The following is a 19,405-nucleotide window of genomic DNA, read 5'->3' as shown; positions in this document are numbered from 1 at the left end:
CACTTAACAATTCACATCTATAGTGAAAATAGGCATTCATGAGATTCAACATACAATGGTTCCAAATTGATGAAGTAAGAGACACAACCAATCATTTTACCCATGTTATTGTAATTATCAATTAAAGAATATATATTATTCACCATGCACCAAACAAAAGTTTGCATTTTGCAAAGACCCTTTTTAAAAAAGTGACTAGATCATTAGCCCAAGCTTGAGGACTTTTTGGACAATTTTAAGGAAAACCAATCAACAATCGGTATCATCAAGAAACAAACTTAAGTGTGCAATTTACATGTAAAAAGAGACCAAACCACCTCTCATTGTCTACGAGAAAATAGTGTTTTCACACACCAACATTGAACGAAGAACTTCAAGATTATATCACTTGAAGACATAACTTGTGGAAGCTCATACAAAATAAAAGTTACATATGTTGATTTTATGCAAAATAAAAATTTAATTATAGCCTTTATACATAATTTCTTATGATTTTGATTTAGATGGTGGAGGAAGTCCATCCTTTGCAAGGAGCTCTGCCATATCATCATGCCATAACAATCCTGTGTCTTTATCTTTAAATGCTTTGATCATTCTATCAACCTCATCATCAGAGAAACTAGCTCCCTTTTCCATCAACAATTTCTACAATAACGTAAAGCCCTGTAAGCATGATGTACAACAATAGGTGGATGCTTACACACATTTGTCATATACAACATTGAATGAGCACAACTTATAACTAGTCTTATTATATAGGCAAGAATAAGTTGTACAATAAATTATAATTTTTCCCTGCCATCAATGAAGCAAGTAAGCGATGTCATGTAGACTTACCTTTAAAACTTGAGGCTCTAGAAAATCTTCATTGTTGGGAGTGATAGCCTAAATATAGTGCAATGAAAACAACAAACCACATAACATCATCCATGCATGTGGACGAAATGGGATACCCAATATATTCCTAACCATCATACGCAAGAATATATATATATATATATACGTTCGAAATGTGGGATTGAAAACTTTGAAACGTACACGGAACGCTGCAAGGATTTGTGCTTCAGTATGTCGGGAGAATCCGTCCTTCTGTGATGTAAACGCCTCAGCAAAGGCCTCTTCAAAGTACGGAAAATCAAGGAAACCTTGTGTTATTTTAGACGATTGGCGACTTTTAGCCTGCAAATTAGCAAGTAAAAGGCGGTGAAGGATTGCCCGTGTTAGCTTTGCTTCTATAGCTTCAGTTCTCTTATTTCACTTAAAATGCTAACCTTCAAGATAATTTGCTCTATCATTCTGTCAGTAGGATTTAGGCCAAGTGCTCGAAGCAACAAAGGCACATCCCTACCAAAAGTAAACAAATGATTGTAGACGCAGTATGTGTAAACTATAGTTGATGGTTAGCACCCATGATTTTTAGGTTAATTCTCTACATAGTACTAGATTCTTATAGAAGCTTTAGCAATACTTATTTTTCCTCCCCTAGTTTCTTATAAGCTTAGCCTTACATCCCCTCAACTTTAAAGGATATGCAAATGCAAAGAAGAGGGCAAACTTAGGCCCTTCCCCCGAGCTTATTTGTTCTCTGTTTATACCTTTCATCTACTTCATTCTTTTTCTTGGTGCCCTTCTTTTGCAGTAACGAGAAAACCTTGTTGAGGGTTTGTTCATGCTCTTCACTCAATTCATATGAAATTATTTCACTACTTGTTCCTTGATCTGCTCCGTCAACCCGTTTCTTTGTGACTTCTTGTCCTTTAGTCTTTCCTTCCTCCTCTGTCATGTCAATTTGATAAACCTAAAAAATACCCTCATCACATAACATTGAGAATGATTACTTTCAGTTGACTCTTCAATATTATCAAGCTAATCAAAATAAAACAAAACCTTTGGTACAATGGGTGAACTTCCAATGTTACATGTACTACATATCAGCACTATGTGAGATACCCATCCCCCATAGCAAAGACCATGGCAATGTCTATACAAACACAAAGCAAAAACACATATGGCTGTACAAAAACTCACTCCAAAACAACATGTGTATGGCTGTATATTGGGTTAGAGTTGTGCAAAGCGTAGGGCAGAGTTAAAGGATCAAAGAACTTTATTTTTCTTTGACTCCAATGCTAAGAAAAACTTCTGATTTAAGGATTTCGGGGTTGAAAGTGAAGGTGCAGGGAGTTGAGAGCAGTAGAGTGAGAGAGTGAGAACGATACTTGATGTTCAGTATAAAGACTAGTGTGCCACTTTTAGGTTTTGAATATATATAAAGTACAATAAGTGAAGGGTGCATTCACATCCACACACCCTAACTCCGTAAAAAGGCACGGTGAGTCTTTTTTCCCAACAACCTCCAACCTAAAGCTAACGTGCCTGAGGGTAGAGGAAAGAATCAGCTAAGTCTATGTATGTACAAAGCTGAAAGACACATATAGTATCCAACCCCCATCATCTGGCCGCAATGAGCAAACCCCTCGACTGGAAAACCCTTCATAAGAAGGTCTGCAAGAATATTATCTGTATGTACCTTGACAAGCTCAATGCCTTTGTTGTCAAGTACATCCCTGATAAAGTGATACTTCACCTGTCTGTGCTTTGTCTTTGCATGAAAGACAAGATTCCATGCTAGTATGATAGCACTCTGACTATCATAGTGGAGGATAGGAACCTCTATAATCCCAAGCTCTCTCACCAGACGTGAAAGCCATAAGGCCTCTTTGCATGCCTCTGTGGCAGTCACATATTCTGCCTCTGTAGTAGAGAATGCAACACACTTTTGCAGCCTAGATATCCAAGGGACTGCTCCTCCTATGAACATGACCACATATCCTGAAGTAGACTTCCTGCAGTTAGGATGGCCAGCATAGTCTACATCCATAAAACCAACAGCAAATGATGTCTGCTTACCAAAGAAGATACACAAATCCTTTGTGTCCTTAAGGTATCTCATGATACCCTTCACTACTTCCCAATGCTTTTTGCCAGGATATACCATATATCTGCTAACCACTTCCACCGCAAATGCAATGTCAGGACATGTAGTAACCATAGCATACATCAAGCTACCAACAGCTGAAGCTTAGGTTATCTTGGCCATTTCAACCTTTCCATCATCTGATGTAGGGTTGTCATTTGCACTAAGTTTCACATATGGAGGCAATGGTACACTAATAGCTTTCCCTCCCTCCATATTGAAACGCTGCAGAATTTTTGTAATATACTCCTGCTGTGACAGACAAAGAAGACCCTTTGATATTTTTCTAAGTATACGCATACCAAGAATGTGATTTGCCTCACCAAGATCTTTCATATCAAAGCTATTGTGTAGACTCTGCTTCAAGGAGTCCAAGGCATGAACATTCTTACCTGCAATTAGCATATCATCCACATACAAATTCAGAAGAATAAGGCTGTTATCTGCTACCTTCTTGGTATATAAGCAATGATCAACTTGAGAACGATGAAATCCCTGAGATTGCATGAATGTATCAAATTTGTGATACCATTCTTGTGGTGCCTACTTCAGCCCATACAGACTTTCGTTGAGTTTACATACCATGTGCTCTTTTCCCTTTGCAACAAAACCGTCAGGTTGTTGCATATAGATTTCCTCATACAGATCACCATGTAAGAAGGCAGTTTTTACATCCATCTATATGAGTTCCATGTCCTCACATGCAACCAAGCCCAAGATGGTTCGTAAAGTAGTCATTTTGACTACAGGAGAAAAGATTTCATCAAAATCAATTCCATGTTCTTACTTGTATCCTTTAGCAACCAAGCGTGCCTTATTCTTGGGCAAAGAACCAGAAGTGACTTTCATTTTATAAACCCATTTGCAAGCACTTTTTGTCCTTTTGGTAAATGTACCAAATCCCAAGTGCCATTCTTCATGAGAGATTCCATTTCTGATAGCATTGCTTTTTGCCATTTCTTACTATCTTGTTTGTCCATTGCTTCCTGGAAGCTTGATGGTTCACTGCAATCTGTTAACATGATATAATCAGCCACATAGTTTACTCCAAGAATAAATCAATTTAGTTGTTTTTGCACTCTGGTCGACCTATGGACCCAATGGTCAAAATTTGTTGGCTGTTCAGCCTACAAATCTACATTAACAACTTGTTGTTCTGCAGGTTTAGCATGCTATATAGTTGATTCAGGCTGTTCCAAGTGCATATGTTCTTGTTGAATTTGTGGGACATCATGGGCAAGAATCCCGTTTATCATTTTCAGCATCATTCCCTACATTTTCAGGGACATTTACATTAGGTATTTGCTGGTGTCTAACGGGCATTCTTTGCTATCCTATTGGTACATCCTCCCAGATTACAACCCTTTTGACCTCCTTTGTTCTTTTGGGTTGTTTGTGCATGAGATATTCCCAGAAGATGACATCATTGCTGCGTACTACTTTTTTTTTCTCGGGATCCCATAATCTATACCCCATCTCACCTTCATCACCATATCCTAGGAAAATACATTTACAAGACTTTGTCTCAAATTTGCTGCATTCTTCCTTACATATATGCACAAATGCCTTGCAACCAAACACGTTCAAGTGTGCATATGAAAGTGGCTTGCCTGACCACGCTTCTTGAGGGACTCCCCCCCACCCCCCCAAAAGACCTATCTAGTGACCGATCAATCAAGTGTACGGCTGTCATGATAGCCTCTGCCCAAAAACCAAAGGGTAAAGCAACATGTGATAGCATTGTACGGACCTTGTCTTGAATGGTCCTATTCATACGCTCTGCAACACCATTTTGGGATGGATTATGAGAAGCAATAAGCTTCCTTTTAATTTATTTGCTGTCATAAAAGTCTTGAAAGGCTTTGGACACATATTCCCCGCCATTGTTAAAGTGAATGCATTTTAACGTCTTGTTGGTCTGATTTTCAACAAGTGCCATGAATTTTTTTAATTTATCCAAGGCCTCGTCTTTGCGATGGATCAAGTAAGCCCATACTTTGCATGTGGCATCATCAACAAAGGTAATGAAATGCTCCTTCCCCCCTAAAGATAATCCTGACATTTGACATACATCTGAATGTACTAACTCTAAGGGTGAAGACTTTAGAGAAAGATTTTTTTTTGTGTGACATTAAGCATGTTTACTATTAATACAATGATCACACTGTTCAAAATCAATGTACCTCAAAGATGGTAAATAACCCAAAGATGTTCGAATTACTCAAAGCTGTCCTGAAAGTATCTCAACTTTCAAGCAAAGTGCATAGCAAGAAAGTAGCTTTGAACTCTTCATCAATATGGAAATCCAAAGCAATCAGCTGACTGAAAATTGAGTTAAACTCATTCAAATGTACAAACATGGTTGTACCCTCTTTCATGCAAAAATCCATCAGTTTTTTCAGCCTATAAACCTTGTTGGCTGCACTTTCCTAAGGATACAATTCTTCAAGCCTTTGCCACATTGCATATGCTGAATTCAGCTTCTCAATGTTGAAGAGCAAGTTGTCTGACACTAACAGCTTAATGGTAGAGCGAGCAAGCTTGTCCAAATCATCCCACTTATCTTGTTCCGTGTCAACTGGTTTGATTCCCTTTGTTTTGATGGGCTTTACATGTTTCTTCTACACCAAGACATTATAGCATTGTTCTTGCCAAATTGCAAAATTATGTGCACCCTCAAGCTTCTTAATGTGTAAAATATTACTATTGCCATTGTTTCCAGCCATAATTTGCAGTCCTGAATCGACTAACCAGTCACCAAAGCCAAGTCCAAATGTGACACAAGTGACCCCATTACACAAGAGTACCAAACAGCAATGAAAATCCCAAGATTGCAGAAATTTCAGATTTGCAAATAGATTTTCAGATTTTAAATATGTTGTTTACTGCACTCCTCAAGCAATTTCTAACACATTTAGAGACCAAGCTACCAGTTACATGCGAAATCCCCAAATTTTCATTGCAATTTCAGCTCCAAAGGCATTTCCGAGCAAAATTTGACAATTTGGATCAAAAGCCCCAAATTTTTAGAGGATAATCCGTTCAGATTGCATCAATTCAAGTACCCAAGTACATATACCAGGCAATTCTTGCACAATTTGATGAAATTCTACAAAAGCCCCAAATTTCTCAGATCCGGTGTGTACAGATTTCACTGAAAAAGGAAAAGAATTTACTAAAATGTGAAAAAGCCCCATAATTTCACGAGTAAATGTGCATCAATTTTGCAATTTCTAAGCCAAATTGACCACTTTTACATAAAAGTCCCCAAATTCAAGAAAAGCCCCAATTTTCCAAGTGCAAATGAGCACAGATTTATATTCTGTGCTTGTACGTGCGAACGTCTAATAAGGAAGAGAGAGGGGGGGGAAAAAAAAAATCAAATTTTTTTAAAAAAGCGTTGACTACCCTTCCACGTCTACTGCCCAGCAACCGCCGGTGGCCTGTCTCGTCGTTTGCCGGTCACGTCTGGTAGCATATCGCCTTGTCTCCCACTGAACCTGGTTGCGTGTCGCCTGGGCCTAGCCGCCTGCAACATGTCTCCTGAAGCTTGCCACTTGCCGATTGCTGCCCATCAAGCCCGTCTGCAGCTCCTGCAACACCTGCCCGCCGTTCCATGTCTAGCACCTAAAGCTCCTACTCGCCCACACCTCTTGCTCGCCTGTCACGCAGCCTGACGCCCATCACTAGCTTCATGAGGTGTGCACAACTTGTGTTCTGATACTAGTTTGATGTAAGAATTTTGGAGCTAAAAGTGAAGGTGCAAAGAGTTGAGAACAGTAGAGTGAGAGAGTGAGCACAACACTTGATGTTCGGTACAAAGACTAGTGTGCCGCTTTTAGATTTTGAATATATATAAAGTACAACAAGTGAAGGGTGCATTCACACCCACACACCCGAACTCAGTAAAAAGGCACGGTGAGCCTTTATTCCCAACAACTTCATCTCATGATTGCCAAGCAAAGCGACAAGACAATATGCACTCATACCATGTCAAAGAAATAGTAGGGTTTGCACGGAGAAACACAAAGTGTACAGCAAATGCTAAGAGAAGAAAAATTAGAAGAAGAGTGAAGAATGATGAACAAATGAATCATGCTAAATAAATGGTGTTGATACAACGGAGCAAAGCTTTGAGATGACAGCACTGTCCTGGTTGATCAGGCAACAACACCTATAGGGAATCTCCACAATGAAGGGAATGAAATGCAAACCTCTTGGCAATAAAGTATATAGGTAAATGCTAAATGGTGAAGGTCAGCTATAGAGGGAGCAAAACACAGTCCTCAAATGCCACCAAAGTGGAGGAAGAAGAAAATGGGCAACCATTGGCCCCAGATGGTGTAGAACAGCAAGATGGCTTGTAGGACACTGAAAACACAAGCTCTGGATGATTACCAGCTGCAAAACGCAGGTCAGTCCTTGGTCAGAAGGCATATGTGTCACTAGAGAAGGGACCAGCTGTAAAAATGGACGTCAAACCTGCACAGAATTTGATCGCCAACAAGGGGAAATCTGTCACCAGCCAGCCTAAAGGATCTGGACAGCTGGGTGACCTGATCTGCTCCAAGATGCAGCTTGCAAATGAAGAGACGAAGTCCTGACAGCAGACAGCAAGGAAGAATACTCCACGAATTGTAATGTCCTCAGAGTCAGGGTGTGAACAGTAATGGAGAGGCTGACTGAAGAGAAGAATGATGGATGAAGAGAGTGATCTGATGGGTGTAAGTTAAAATGTGTGAGAGCCTATGCCATATTTATAGGCACTTAGCAATCTCGGGTGGCGCCCCAAAATGTGTGCACCCAGCCCTTTTTCGGGTTTAAGTGTGAAACCAATAGGAATTAAGGAAGAAAAGAACTTGATGAATGGATTTCTCAACACCTCCTCTCGAGCCCAAAAATGTGCTTAGAGAGAGGGAGAGAGAATCCACCCTATAATCCAAGTGTTCCACTTGAAAGGACACGTGGAGTGAAGAACAGACAAGAGGGCATGAAACTCAAGCTCGGGAGAAAAGCCACAAGTTGCTTGTCTCCATGCTGGAAGACATACGAAGGCCTAGCTAGCAAGTCAAGGCCGAATCATCCAAGGCCCTAAACTAGGCTAGGTAGAACCTATAAATCTTGGGTATCAATAGGTGAGATGGCATTGCGAGGTCAAGCACCCCAAGAAGCTAAAGGGTTTTTTGACAAGGTGTAGGGACCCTCTTTGAAGCTAGAGGAATGGGATCCCCCTCGGAAGTCAAAAAAGATGGGCAATTTACCTTCTCCAAGACATCTCTCGAAGTATGGTTGAAGCTTCAGATATTGTAGGGGGCACCTTCCACTATACGTGCAGTGACCCTTTATGGCCATCTTTAGCAAATGAAGTTTAAGCAAAAGGACATCATTTAGTCATTCTTGCTCTGTATTGCACAGGTATAGGAATAGCTTTGACACATGCAACCTGCCCTTTCAAAGGCACATCTCATGGAAACACTACTCTACAAGCTCCCCCCCAAAGTTTGATGGAGTTGCAAATGCTTTGAAGGCACGAACATCATCTACACATGTGAGCTTCACACATGTCCTTGATGTTGCTTGAGTATGAGGCATCTTTGCATTTACAAGGGAGGCTTCTATCTTATTATGGAGGTTCCACCAAGTCCTTTACCGCTTCAAAGAGGGGCGACAAGAAGAAGTCAAAGGCCCAATGTTTTCATTGTGGTAAGAAGTGACACTTGTGGAAAGACTGCAAGGAGTTAGCAACCTCACGAAAAAAGGAGAAGATAAAAAAGCAAGAAACAGACTCTTCTGATGAGTCCTCCTTTTCCTCAAACTCCAACTCAGATCCTTTGGCCAAGGAGAAGTCCAAGGCAAAGAAAAGATGCACTTCTTCAAGCTGAGGGAAGGGCTTGATTGCCCCTTCCTCTACTACTTTCTAGTCTAGGTAATGCAATCATCCCTCATGACTCTCTGATGCTAGAGAGGGAGTGTGAGAGGATGGTGAGATGGGGCAGCCGAGCCTCATCTATATAGGTATACAAGCGTACAAATTCAAGAGTGGGACATCCCTAATGCATCGATCGAAGTCTGGCAAGTTCAAACCCTGGAGCTAAGATTGATATCTAGGTTCATGATGAGCTGGTTATTTGACAAAGAGCGGGCTTGGCTCCTGGATTTGTGCTCACATGAGGGGATGCTTTAGCAGTTTTGGCCAAAGGCAGAGAATCCATGGTCACATATGTTTAGAGGCATTTTTGACAAGATGGTCTTGTATACTATTGCTAGACATTTCCTGAGCACATTTCCAAGTTCTCTTCTTTGCAATGTTCACTCTTTTTTATCTTCTGTCCTATCTTCAGTTGTTTATTTCAGCACTTATTTATGCTTCCATTGCTGCATCCACTTCTAACAAGCCACTGGACCCAAAAAAGGATGGAGGAAACCTCCGTAGCACATTGCAATGGTCTCTATGAGGGCTTAACATCTCGTGGGGTCTTAGAGCCTCCTTTTGCTTGCAAGGACTTAGTGTGCATCATGTGCACCTTATCGCCTTATACATAAAAATCTGATAGCCAATGTAGAATGATCTCAATGGTCCAAAAGGGTGAGGTGGCACAAGGCATGCTAGGGGAAAGATACACAATACTCCAATGGGGTAGGAAGCAAAGTTCGATGATGACAATCATTGGTTGTACAACCGTTCTTGCTGCAAGAGGAGCACTGAATGGTCCAAAGCCATAGTACCAATGTATCAGACCTATAAAGGGAGGATAGGAGGGAGAAGTTAATGGTGTCCTCCCGATGGCATAGCAAAAATAGGAGGGAATCCAAGAGTGTTGCCAATCCTGGAACCTTCATCTTTATTGATCAAGAGGATCTTTAGCTCTCTAAGCGCCTCTGCTCTGATACCATGTCAAGAAAAGTGACGGGACAATATGCACTCATACCATACATATTAGAGAGTCTAGGGTTTATAAGGAGAAACACAAAGTGTACGCCAAACACTGAGAAGAAAACTCAAAAGAAGAGTGAAGAATAATTAGCACTAGATTATGTTGAATAAATCGTGCAGATACAATGCAACAAAGCTCTCAGATGACTATATTGTCTTGGTTGATCAAGTGGAAGCACCTATAGGGAATTTGCACAATGAAGGGAGCAAAACACGGTCCTCCGAGAAGTAGAGTATAGAAGTAAATGTTGAATGGTGAAGGACAGTTATAGAGGAAGTGGAACATAGACCTCATGTGCTGTTAGAGTGGAGGAAGAAGAAAATCAGCAACCACTGACTCTGGATGATGTAGCACAGCAGGGTGGCCTGCAGTAGGCTGAAAACGCATCCTCTGGATGATCACTAGCTGCAAAACGCAGGTCGGTAAGAAGCTAGAAGCCACATCTATTGCCGAAGAAGGGAATAGCTGCAAAAACGTGGGTTAAATCTGCACAAAATCTCATCGCCAGCAGGGGGAAATCTATTGCCAGCCAGCATGAAGGATGTGGACAGCTAGGCTACCTAATCTACTTCAAAACACAGCCCATAAATGAAGAGATAGGGCGCTTGGCAGCAAACAACAAGGAAAAATACTCCACGAATTGTATTGTCCTCCTAGTCGGGGTGTGAACAACAGCAGAGAAGCTAAAAAGTGAAGAATGATGGGTGAAGAGAATGATCTGATTGATGGACGTAAGTTAGAATGTGTGAGAGTCTACATATTCTATGGTTTAATCGACGATGTTCGACCATTTGTCGAACTTTCAACGTTATCTAGAAAGATCAATTTTCATTTAGTTATGTTCTAAGTGTAATACTGATTATTTTTCTGAAAACTATATTCTAAGCAATGTAATAATCATAAGTGTATTTTTTTTTCATCTTTCAAACATCGAATTATATTACTACACACCTAATTTATGCGCGTCTAATATATATTTTTCTATATAATTTTCTATTGATTTAATGGATTGATTATTTCATGATATTATCTAAATGATTTTCTATAAATAATTATAAAATCCATATGCATTTGTTTATCATTAGCAAAATGAAATAGAGATAGTCACTTTCAAGGAAAAATTATAAAATATTCATTTTCCTAACACCATCTATCTTTTTTCAGTTATTATAGTCACATGTGTGATTAACGAAATAACAATAAATATCACGAAATAAACCATAATTACAATATTTTCTTAATGATAAGCATATAATCTTTTTCCAAGTGAAAAAGTATTTTCACTGAATAGTTAATTATTATATTACTTAGGCTATTTTCCTAAGCAGCAATTCATATGCATTTTCTTTAAAATACGTTTATAATCATTTAAAGCCAAATATAGCGATAAGCTTACAAAACATTAATTTTTTCCAGACCGACGAGATGTTACCTCTATCAAGTTTGTAGTAATGGGGGTTTCGTCAATTCCTACCACGTCATTTTCTCCACCGGTCACGTTTCTTGCTTATCTTGCTTCAAATGGGCTTCTTGAATTTTTGCGACCTCGTGGAGCCATGGATGTCAGGCGAAATTAACGTGGTAGTTCAAGGAGAGTTGGTGGTCATCTAGAAAAATTTTACCAGTGTTTTGCTTAGCAATATGACTATATGGAAGGAAGGCATAACAAGGGGTAGAGAAAATGGAAATGAGGTAAAAAATGGGTATTTTCCTCTTTCAAGGCTCAAGCTAGAATGAAAAAGAGATGTAGAGAAATTTTTCCATCATCAGGAGGTCTTCCTTCTTGCTTTCTTTGTGAAGGAGAGGGGGTGTATTTATAGCCACGAGGGAAAGCATGCAGTCGACTCATTCTTTTGGCTACTTATCAAGAGCTAAGTAAGCTTTATAAAAAATGCTTTTTGATTATCTACCTATTGGATGGTGGCATGGGGATGATTTAACGATGCTTTCTCTCCCTCCAAGCATCAAAAATGTCATGATTTTTTACCTATTTTTTCAAAAACGTTTTTTTTCTTCAAAACGACTTCATCTAATGGTTTTTGGCCAAGTTACCTCATGTCTTATCTAGTTTATAAACTCATGTCATACTCTTTGATACTTAACTTACTCAATATCATGCTCGTTCTTGCGCGTTCTTTGTCTACCGATTAAGGATTTTGCAATTTGTCTTGCCGTTGCGAAATCAATGCAATCTTTGATGCATTAAATGAAATCGAGAATGCTAAATCAAATAAATGTGGAAAATATTATAATCAAGCCGTCGTAATATTATTTATGAGGCATTGTTGCTTCTTGTTGACTGGGAACATTGAGGTGTCTTCTCATGTCAAATTGCAGAATTGATTTAATGTGAGACTCGATATTACATGCGATCACTTATATAATAAATCAATGAGTAATTTTTAAAACATTTCAAGCCCAAATTTGTTTCTTGATATGAAGTGTTATGGCGGAAATATTACACTATCCAACCATAGCATGAAAAATCATGCTACCACCAAAGTATCCTTGTTGCCCCATAATAGCATGCATGTCCGACTATCTAAAATCCACTAGATTGACACTTCCATGATGGCCTTGCATTTGCATTCCTTGCCCCATAGGTACCAATTGTTTTGCTTCATTAGCATATTTAGGAGCAGTGAAGGCTTTGACAATACCTTTAGTGCACCTTGCTGTCCTGAAGATGTAGAAGATGACTTCTTCTTCTTGTTTGTGCTATCCTTCTTCGAAGCTTTCAAAAATTGAATGAACTAAGAATCTTTGGCCTATTTAGCAAAGGGATTTGTTCCTGTCCTCATCCAATTCTTGAATTGGTTATCAATTTCTCTTCACTTTGTTAGTCATCAGCCTCATTATACCTTGAAGGCCCTACATCTTACCCTAGCAACATTTTCAGCTTGTTGTCCATTATCAGAGCCTTATCCAAGATTAGGCTTTGAATTTTCTTCTTCTCTATGTGAGTGTCCATACTAAGTGGTACCATCATTGCTTGATTCCATCTCACTGTATGAAGGCATATTGCTATAATTTCTCATCTAAGAGCAAAAATCAACACCAGCACAAAGCTTTGTCTTGCAATCAAGTGTCTCACTGCCACTAAATCAAAGGATTGAGTGATATCCCGACAATGGAACCATGAAACTAGCTTCCTTCTTGGAAAGCATGGTAATTCTCTCAATTACAACAATCAACAAATAAACATAAATCAAAATGCACAATTTACCTTAATCAGCACCAGCACAAAGCTTTGTCTTGCAATCAAGTGCCTCACGCCCACTAAATCAAAGGATTGAGTGATATCCCGACAATGGAACCATGAAACTAGCTTCCTTCTTGGAAAGGGTAGTAATTTCCTCGTCAAGCACTTAATTACAACAATCAACAAATAAACATAAATCAAAATGCACAATTTATCTTAATAATCTTCGATAGTAAACACCTTGTTGGCGCCAAAACTTACGCCCCTTTCAGTATTTATTTAGCTTCAATTGCCAATGGATATATTACAAGCCGAGATTCCATGATATCCTTGGTTGATCCAAAAGCCCCTTATTGATCTAACAATCAGCAAATAAATTGGGCAATTTGTCCCTGATTTTCACCCAAGACCTCCTCTAACTGGACCCCAATTGGCCAAATGCTACCCCAAATTTACAATGGATGGCTAGGCATCTAAAATCCATTACAATACGACAAATTGCAAGTGTTGATTTCAGTAAACAATGCCTTATCCTATTGGCAAGGATCCCCAAGGTAGCTGCTAAACCCTAATTTCTGCAAAAATTTAGGGTTTGTAACAGAGATCCCTTCGCTATCCACCAAATTTAGCCGAGATTTACTCAAAATGGCTAAGAAATGCTTAGATATCCTGAGAATGGGTTAGAGAAGGTAAGAAAAAGCCAAGATGAGAGAGAAATCTTATTTTCTTCGCGAGAAAACCCTAAAGTCTACTTGTTGCCTACTCTAGCTTGCACTTAATGCAGTCACCTATTACCAAACACTCTCAAAATGTTCCCATCTGATCAATGATGTTGTTGCCAACCCCTGGAAGGTGTCTCCCTGCTGTCCCTTGCCTACTAAAGCCCCCAGATGGTTGTCTTCTGCAGTAAATTGTTGTTCTCTGACCAGAAAATGGACCAGCACCCACCTCTCTCTCTCTCTCTCTCTCTCTCTCTCTCTCTCTCTCTCTCTCTTCCAAACTGAAAATTAACTGAATGACTGAGACCGAGCCCCAAAAACGTTTTCTCAGTTTGCATAGGCATTTTTACCAAGTGGCAGACTTCTAAATCCATTTTTCAGCATTATCCAACCATTTAATTAATTTTGAGAATTAAATAATCATAAAAATTAATTTCAACCCTTTTGACCCTGCCAAAAATCAAATGTGCCTATCCATAATTAAATTGGCTGGGCCATTTGTAACCTAGAGTGGTCCCCAACCTCTATTGACCCTTTGACTGGCATTAAGTTATCGATTAATGCTAGTCCTTAGTGTCATTAACTGACACCTATTGGCCAGACAACTGTCTTAGGGTCAAAACTAACACCAACTAACGCCCAAATCCCAACTGGCATAACTTTTCACAATTTTTGCCTTTAACACCTATCACACCCTCAAGGTCCTTGGCCTATCACCATGAAATAACTGCCATGTGCATCATGTGCTAAACAACCTTGTACATTTAATTAATAACTTAATCAAACATTATAGATAAGATTAAAGCATCTCAAAATTTCATGTCACCGTGACATACTACATTGCACATTTCATTCTTCATTCTTATGTCTTCATTATCTCTGAGTTCTATTGTTATCACTTTGTGCTTTGTCGTACATTTGTGTTTATTTTCTATGTTCAAGTATTTCTTTACAACCCCCACCCATAGCCAGCATTGAGCAAAGCAAACCATCACAGAGCCTTTCAGATGTCTCCTTCTTATGGATGGCGGCCCATAGGCATCTTGCAATGGTTAGCTAGTTGGTGCGAATGCAGCAAGACATGGTCTGCCAATGCTGCCAGCAACAATGCTTGGACAGCCCAAAACAATATTTGTAGTCATGTGGATGCCTTACCCAACTATCATCAAGTAATATAGCCCCTAGAATCACAATTAGAGGTGTGGATGCTCATTGGGAGTCTCATAGGGTGGCACATGTGGAATGCCCATCGCCAATTGATCATCAATGTGGAGATCCCTTCTACATATGATGCCACCTTGGCTGAGTCCTTGTCCTCCATTATCCCCTCTTTTCAATGACATGTGGAGCAACTTCAAGGACACTTAACATCGGCAAGAGCTTCAACAATTGGTCCTTCACACTCTATCTTGAGAAAATCCTGCTTCCCATTAACATTGTGATGTATGCCTGCTGTTGCATACATTTCTGCAGTTTACTTTGACATCTACAACTTTCCCTGCATTTCCAAAAAAGGTGTTTAGCTGTTTTTTCACTTCCTCATGCAAAAGGGACAAAGTGGACACTCGGGATACACATGTACATATGACCTTATCCTTCATAGGCAGCTTGTTGGCCACAATTTTCCACATCATCAAGTTGAGTTTGAAAGATGGGATAGCCCCCCAAATCCCTTTCAGCCTCTCCTTCTAAGTCCATAAAGGACTCCTCAGATCTTCCTTCTTCCATCCTCTTTTAACATTCCTGATCCATACACCATCACAATTCCAAAAATCCTTCCTTTTCTTCGAAGTAATTGCAGGTTTGCCATGTCAACAATGTATTGGCTCAAACAAAATGTGAAACAAATTGGCTTCAACATTTGGTCAGCGATGATGCATGAATGTAGACATATGATTAAGAAGTAAGGTGGGCCTCTAGCTCATCAACACATTGACAAGTCCACACATCAGAATTCCTACATTACATAGATGTGACCACACTTGCCAACGTTAGACTTAGATTACCAAAAGAGCCGAATGCCTGTTGTGAACAAGGGCTATTTAATGCTAGTTGGCTCTCAATAGCAATAACCTTATGCTAGCGTGAAAAGCACTACCCTTGCAAAGGTTTTTAACTACAATTTCTGATCATATGTGAGCCTTTTGCTGCAATGTTGTTAAAACTAGGAGAGAGCTGTTGTAACTGTTGAGTTAACATGGTTCATACCACTAGCATAGGACAATGTTGTGCAAATCACAAGAGTCAGATGTAGCCTTGCATGGATTGGGAATGGTCGTTGGATGTGAATTTCTGGTAAACAAGGAATTGCCATAGTTTACGAACAACTTGACAAATCTACATATCCATTGTATGCGTTTGATCAAGCGTGTTCCTTTGCCCTCTACTGGAACTGTAAAGACAATATGGAATTTCGAACAAACATCCTACTTAAGAGGCTTGTGTGGCACTGTATCTTGAAGCTAAGTAAAGAAGGCGTTTATGCCGATGCCAGATCGGCAACCTTTCCCCTATTGGCCCTTGGCATCATAATAACTGTACACTACAACGAAGATGGCATGTAAGCTAACGTGCAAGCCCTTGTGTATATCAAGGTTGCCATAAACTTTGATAATCGATTCCAAACGTGCAATCCAAGTTAAAGGCATTACGGTGCACGATTAATCAAGAGTACGCATGGTATCACCACTTCGTTGAATGCATAAAATTCGTACCATGGAGAAACAGGCATCAATCATAGAAAGTAAAACAACACGGATGAAGGAAATGTACCTGGCCATACACGTCGTGTTGATCAAGACTGCGCCGAGTCAGAACACGGCGCGACGATTCAAGGATGCAGGATTAAGGGAGAAGGGCTTCGTCTCTGAGGAAATTGTGAGACTAGACGTGAGGGTTCGCCGTACCTTTCTTGGATCACCTCAGCAACCATTCTCCTGACGGGAAATCAAGTCGTGAGAGTCTGTTGAACATGACGTTGAATGACACGTGCCTTCCGTGATGAATATTGGTATAGGAAAAATTTGCCCCACAATTTTGTGGAAATCCTCAAAAAGTATATTCTTATCTATATCTATTCTATATCTGTATTTATTATTTGAAAATTTTCCCGAACCAAGGAGAAAGTCCCTCAGCCCATGTGGAGAAGGACAAGTTTGGTGAGTAGTGATGTTCATACATGATGCCTCTCTCTCTCTCTCTCTCTCTCTCTCTCTCTCTCTCTCTCTACCATCAAGTTATCTCTCGCCCAAGGAGGGCAAGTAGGACGACAGAGTTTTGCTCTTTCTCTCTCTCTCTCTCTCTCTCTACCATCAAGTTATCTCTCGCCCAAGCAGGGCAAGTAGGACGACATGCAAAACTCTGTGTGTGTGTGTGTGTGTGTGTGTGTGTGTGCACACACGCACGTGCATGCTTAGCCCATGCAATAATGAGTCTCACCATTGATACTAGGCCCAAGTATGTAATTCTATCCAACTAACTTGTGTGGCTTCTACCTAGTAGCCACAAAAATGCTCACCTCCTCAAATATTGTAATGCTCGTGCCTCTTTATATCTTGTGTGTGTGCGTGCGTGCGTGCGTGCGTGCGTGCGTGTATGTTTGTATGTACATATGTATGTGTGTGTGTGTATCATAATTATAGTGTCATGCCAAGATAATGAGGCATTTTACATAAGTTGAGACTATTGGTGGAGATGATAGCAAGTTGCAACAACAGCAAAAAACATTTGCAAGGGCTCAATACATATGCTTGTAGGTTGCTTCCAATTTGGAGGTAATGATGGACATGGTCACATAGATCTGCCACAAGGAGGCTAGTGAGATTTCTTTTAAAAGAAAAATCAACTAATTGGGCATGGCTCCTTGCATTTCTAGCCATGGTCCACAAAACCACTAACTTTTACTAACCATATTGATGGATGTGGCCCCTTTTTTTGATTCAACACCGACAACAACTGATCAAATGTTGTAGTATTTGCTTCAATAGTTCCACCAAAGCAATCAATCACTCATGGGTCTCGCGGTGAATCAACAACTCCAAACATAACATATCCTAACACCAAAATGTTAATAAAAGAGATTATCATGTGTATCCTAATTCTTTTCCTAAACTTTTGATTGAGGGTGTGCTTTCATGACTTTGTCACTTTAAAAAAATGACATTGTTTCAAGACTTTTGAGATCTTTATGGTGTTAGAAGGACCAGGGGTGACATGTTATGTTAAGTAAGACAAAGTGATCAAGGAGATAGAAGATGCTTAAAAAGCATTCAATCAAGATTACACAAAGTGCCTAGGCCACGGCCGGCCATGTAAAAAAGGGGATAAAGGGATGACCACCCAAAAGGGATTTAGGGTTTTGTATATAAAGTTGAAAAGTGAATGAGAAGCTCATTCTTGTGTGTGGCCAAAAGTGGCTCTCCTCTTCTTCTTCTTCTTTTTCTTCTTGTTCTTGCTTGCTTGAGCTTGTGCTTGAGAGAGGGAGTGTGAGAGTGTGAGGGAGTGAGTGTGTGAAGGTGAGGGACCGAGGAGGAGAAGCTCTCTGTCTTCTCCTCTCTTCTTATCTTCTCTTCTCTTCTCTTGTCTTGCTCGCGGTGATGGAGCTTGGAGCATGAAGCTTGAGGATGGAGCTTGCTTGAAGCTTGCACTTGGATCGTGGAGCTACCTTCACACTGGATACATTTTTCAACCCTTGGTTATAGCTCATGTTGGTGATGATTGGTTTGAGCATGCCAAAAAACATTGCATAAGGATGCCAGCTTATGTTGATGGTATATTGGTGGACCATGCCATTGTGGATACAAGATCCTCCATTAACATCATGGGCTCATAACTGAAAAAGAGGCTAAGACTAGAGATCTAAAAAGATGCCTCCACAATTCTAGATGGATGATGGTAGTTTGAGGCAACTGGAAGGTTGTATTATCAAGGTCCATGTAACTATTGCTAACGTTAGACTTTAGGGTCATTAGGTTTGTAGGGCCACCAAGCTACAAGGGCTATTGATGTTGTGAAAAGTGCTTTGTTTTGCATTAAAAAATTGTACACAATTGTACCATGAGCCTATTGCACAAGTTGTGACAAACTTAAAACAAATTCTTCTATGAATTGATCCATAAACTTTTGAAGATATGAATCTATATTTTCTTTAGCCCTAGTTACATTAGGATATTTGTATACTTGTCAAACATTAAGGACTAGCCATATCTATGGATGCCATCAAATAGTCTAGAGAATAGAAGGCAATCAATTTGAGGTCACAAGTTAAAAACCAATAAATAAAAGGGATGAGGAGAGTGGTGTAGTTATGATGGACATTGATGTTCAAAATGCGCAGTATAGACTTCCAATACAAGATGCTCAAGGCCTCCCACAATGTTTAAAATTCCAATATGTACAATCACATTTCAAAGTATTGTTGTAAACCACAATGTTTTCCCAATTCAAGACATCAATCTCAAAATGTCTAAACTGTTGTCCTAGATAATGCAACCACTTTGGCATGATCCTTTTAGAAACATGTGATTGGGTAATCCTACTTGCACTTTCACGCCACCTTGTTGATTCACAACCA

General features: G+C 39.8%; 1 protein-coding gene across 4 annotated transcripts; it reads right to left on the bottom strand.

The window, feature by feature from the left end:
* Positions 1-262: 262 nt before the first annotated feature.
* On the bottom strand, positions 263-16,873 carry LOC148026466 (dynein regulatory complex protein 8-like). 4 transcript variants are annotated; one of them, XM_087690897.1, is made up of 6 exons: positions 16,606-16,868; positions 1,596-1,798; positions 1,272-1,344; positions 1,039-1,179; positions 838-885; positions 263-645 (listed from the first exon to the last, which is right to left on the bottom strand). In XM_087690897.1, exons 2-6 carry the CDS (start codon positions 1,781-1,783, stop codon positions 487-489), a joined length of 609 nt encoding a protein of 202 aa, XP_087547023.1. In that variant the 5' UTR covers positions 1,784-1,798; positions 16,606-16,868; the 3' UTR covers positions 263-486. The 4 variants fall into 4 exon arrangements, with proteins under 4 accessions (XP_087547023.1, XP_087547024.1, XP_087547027.1 ...); XM_087690899.1 differs by having other exon boundaries at positions 531-663; positions 16,606-16,873; XM_087690898.1 differs by lacking the exon at positions 838-885 and having other exon boundaries at positions 16,606-16,870.
* Positions 16,874-19,405: the final 2,532 nt, after the last annotated feature.

The sequence above is a fragment of the Lygodium microphyllum genome, chromosome 13 (assembly GCF_053477565.2).
Source record: "Lygodium microphyllum isolate KBCC chromosome 13, Lygodium_microphyllum_v1.1.10, whole genome shotgun sequence".
In the NCBI taxonomy this organism is placed as follows: Eukaryota; Viridiplantae; Streptophyta; class Polypodiopsida; order Schizaeales; family Lygodiaceae; genus Lygodium; species Lygodium microphyllum.
This window is presented reverse-complemented; position numbering and strand designations above follow the sequence as displayed.

Excerpts from the sequence above, each read along its gene's own strand:
- LOC148026466 (XM_087690897.1), bottom strand. The coding sequence starts at position 1,783 with ATGACAGAGGAGGAAGGAAAGACTAAAGGACAAGAAGTCACAAAGAAA. Across the intron at positions 886-1,038 it reads AAATCCTTGCAGCGTTCCGT|GCTATCACTCCCAACAATGA; the intron begins GTACGTTTCAAA and ends CACTATATTTAG. Across the intron at positions 646-837 it reads TAGAGCCTCAAGTTTTAAAG|AAATTGTTGATGGAAAAGGG; the intron begins GTAAGTCTACAT and ends ACGTTATTGTAG.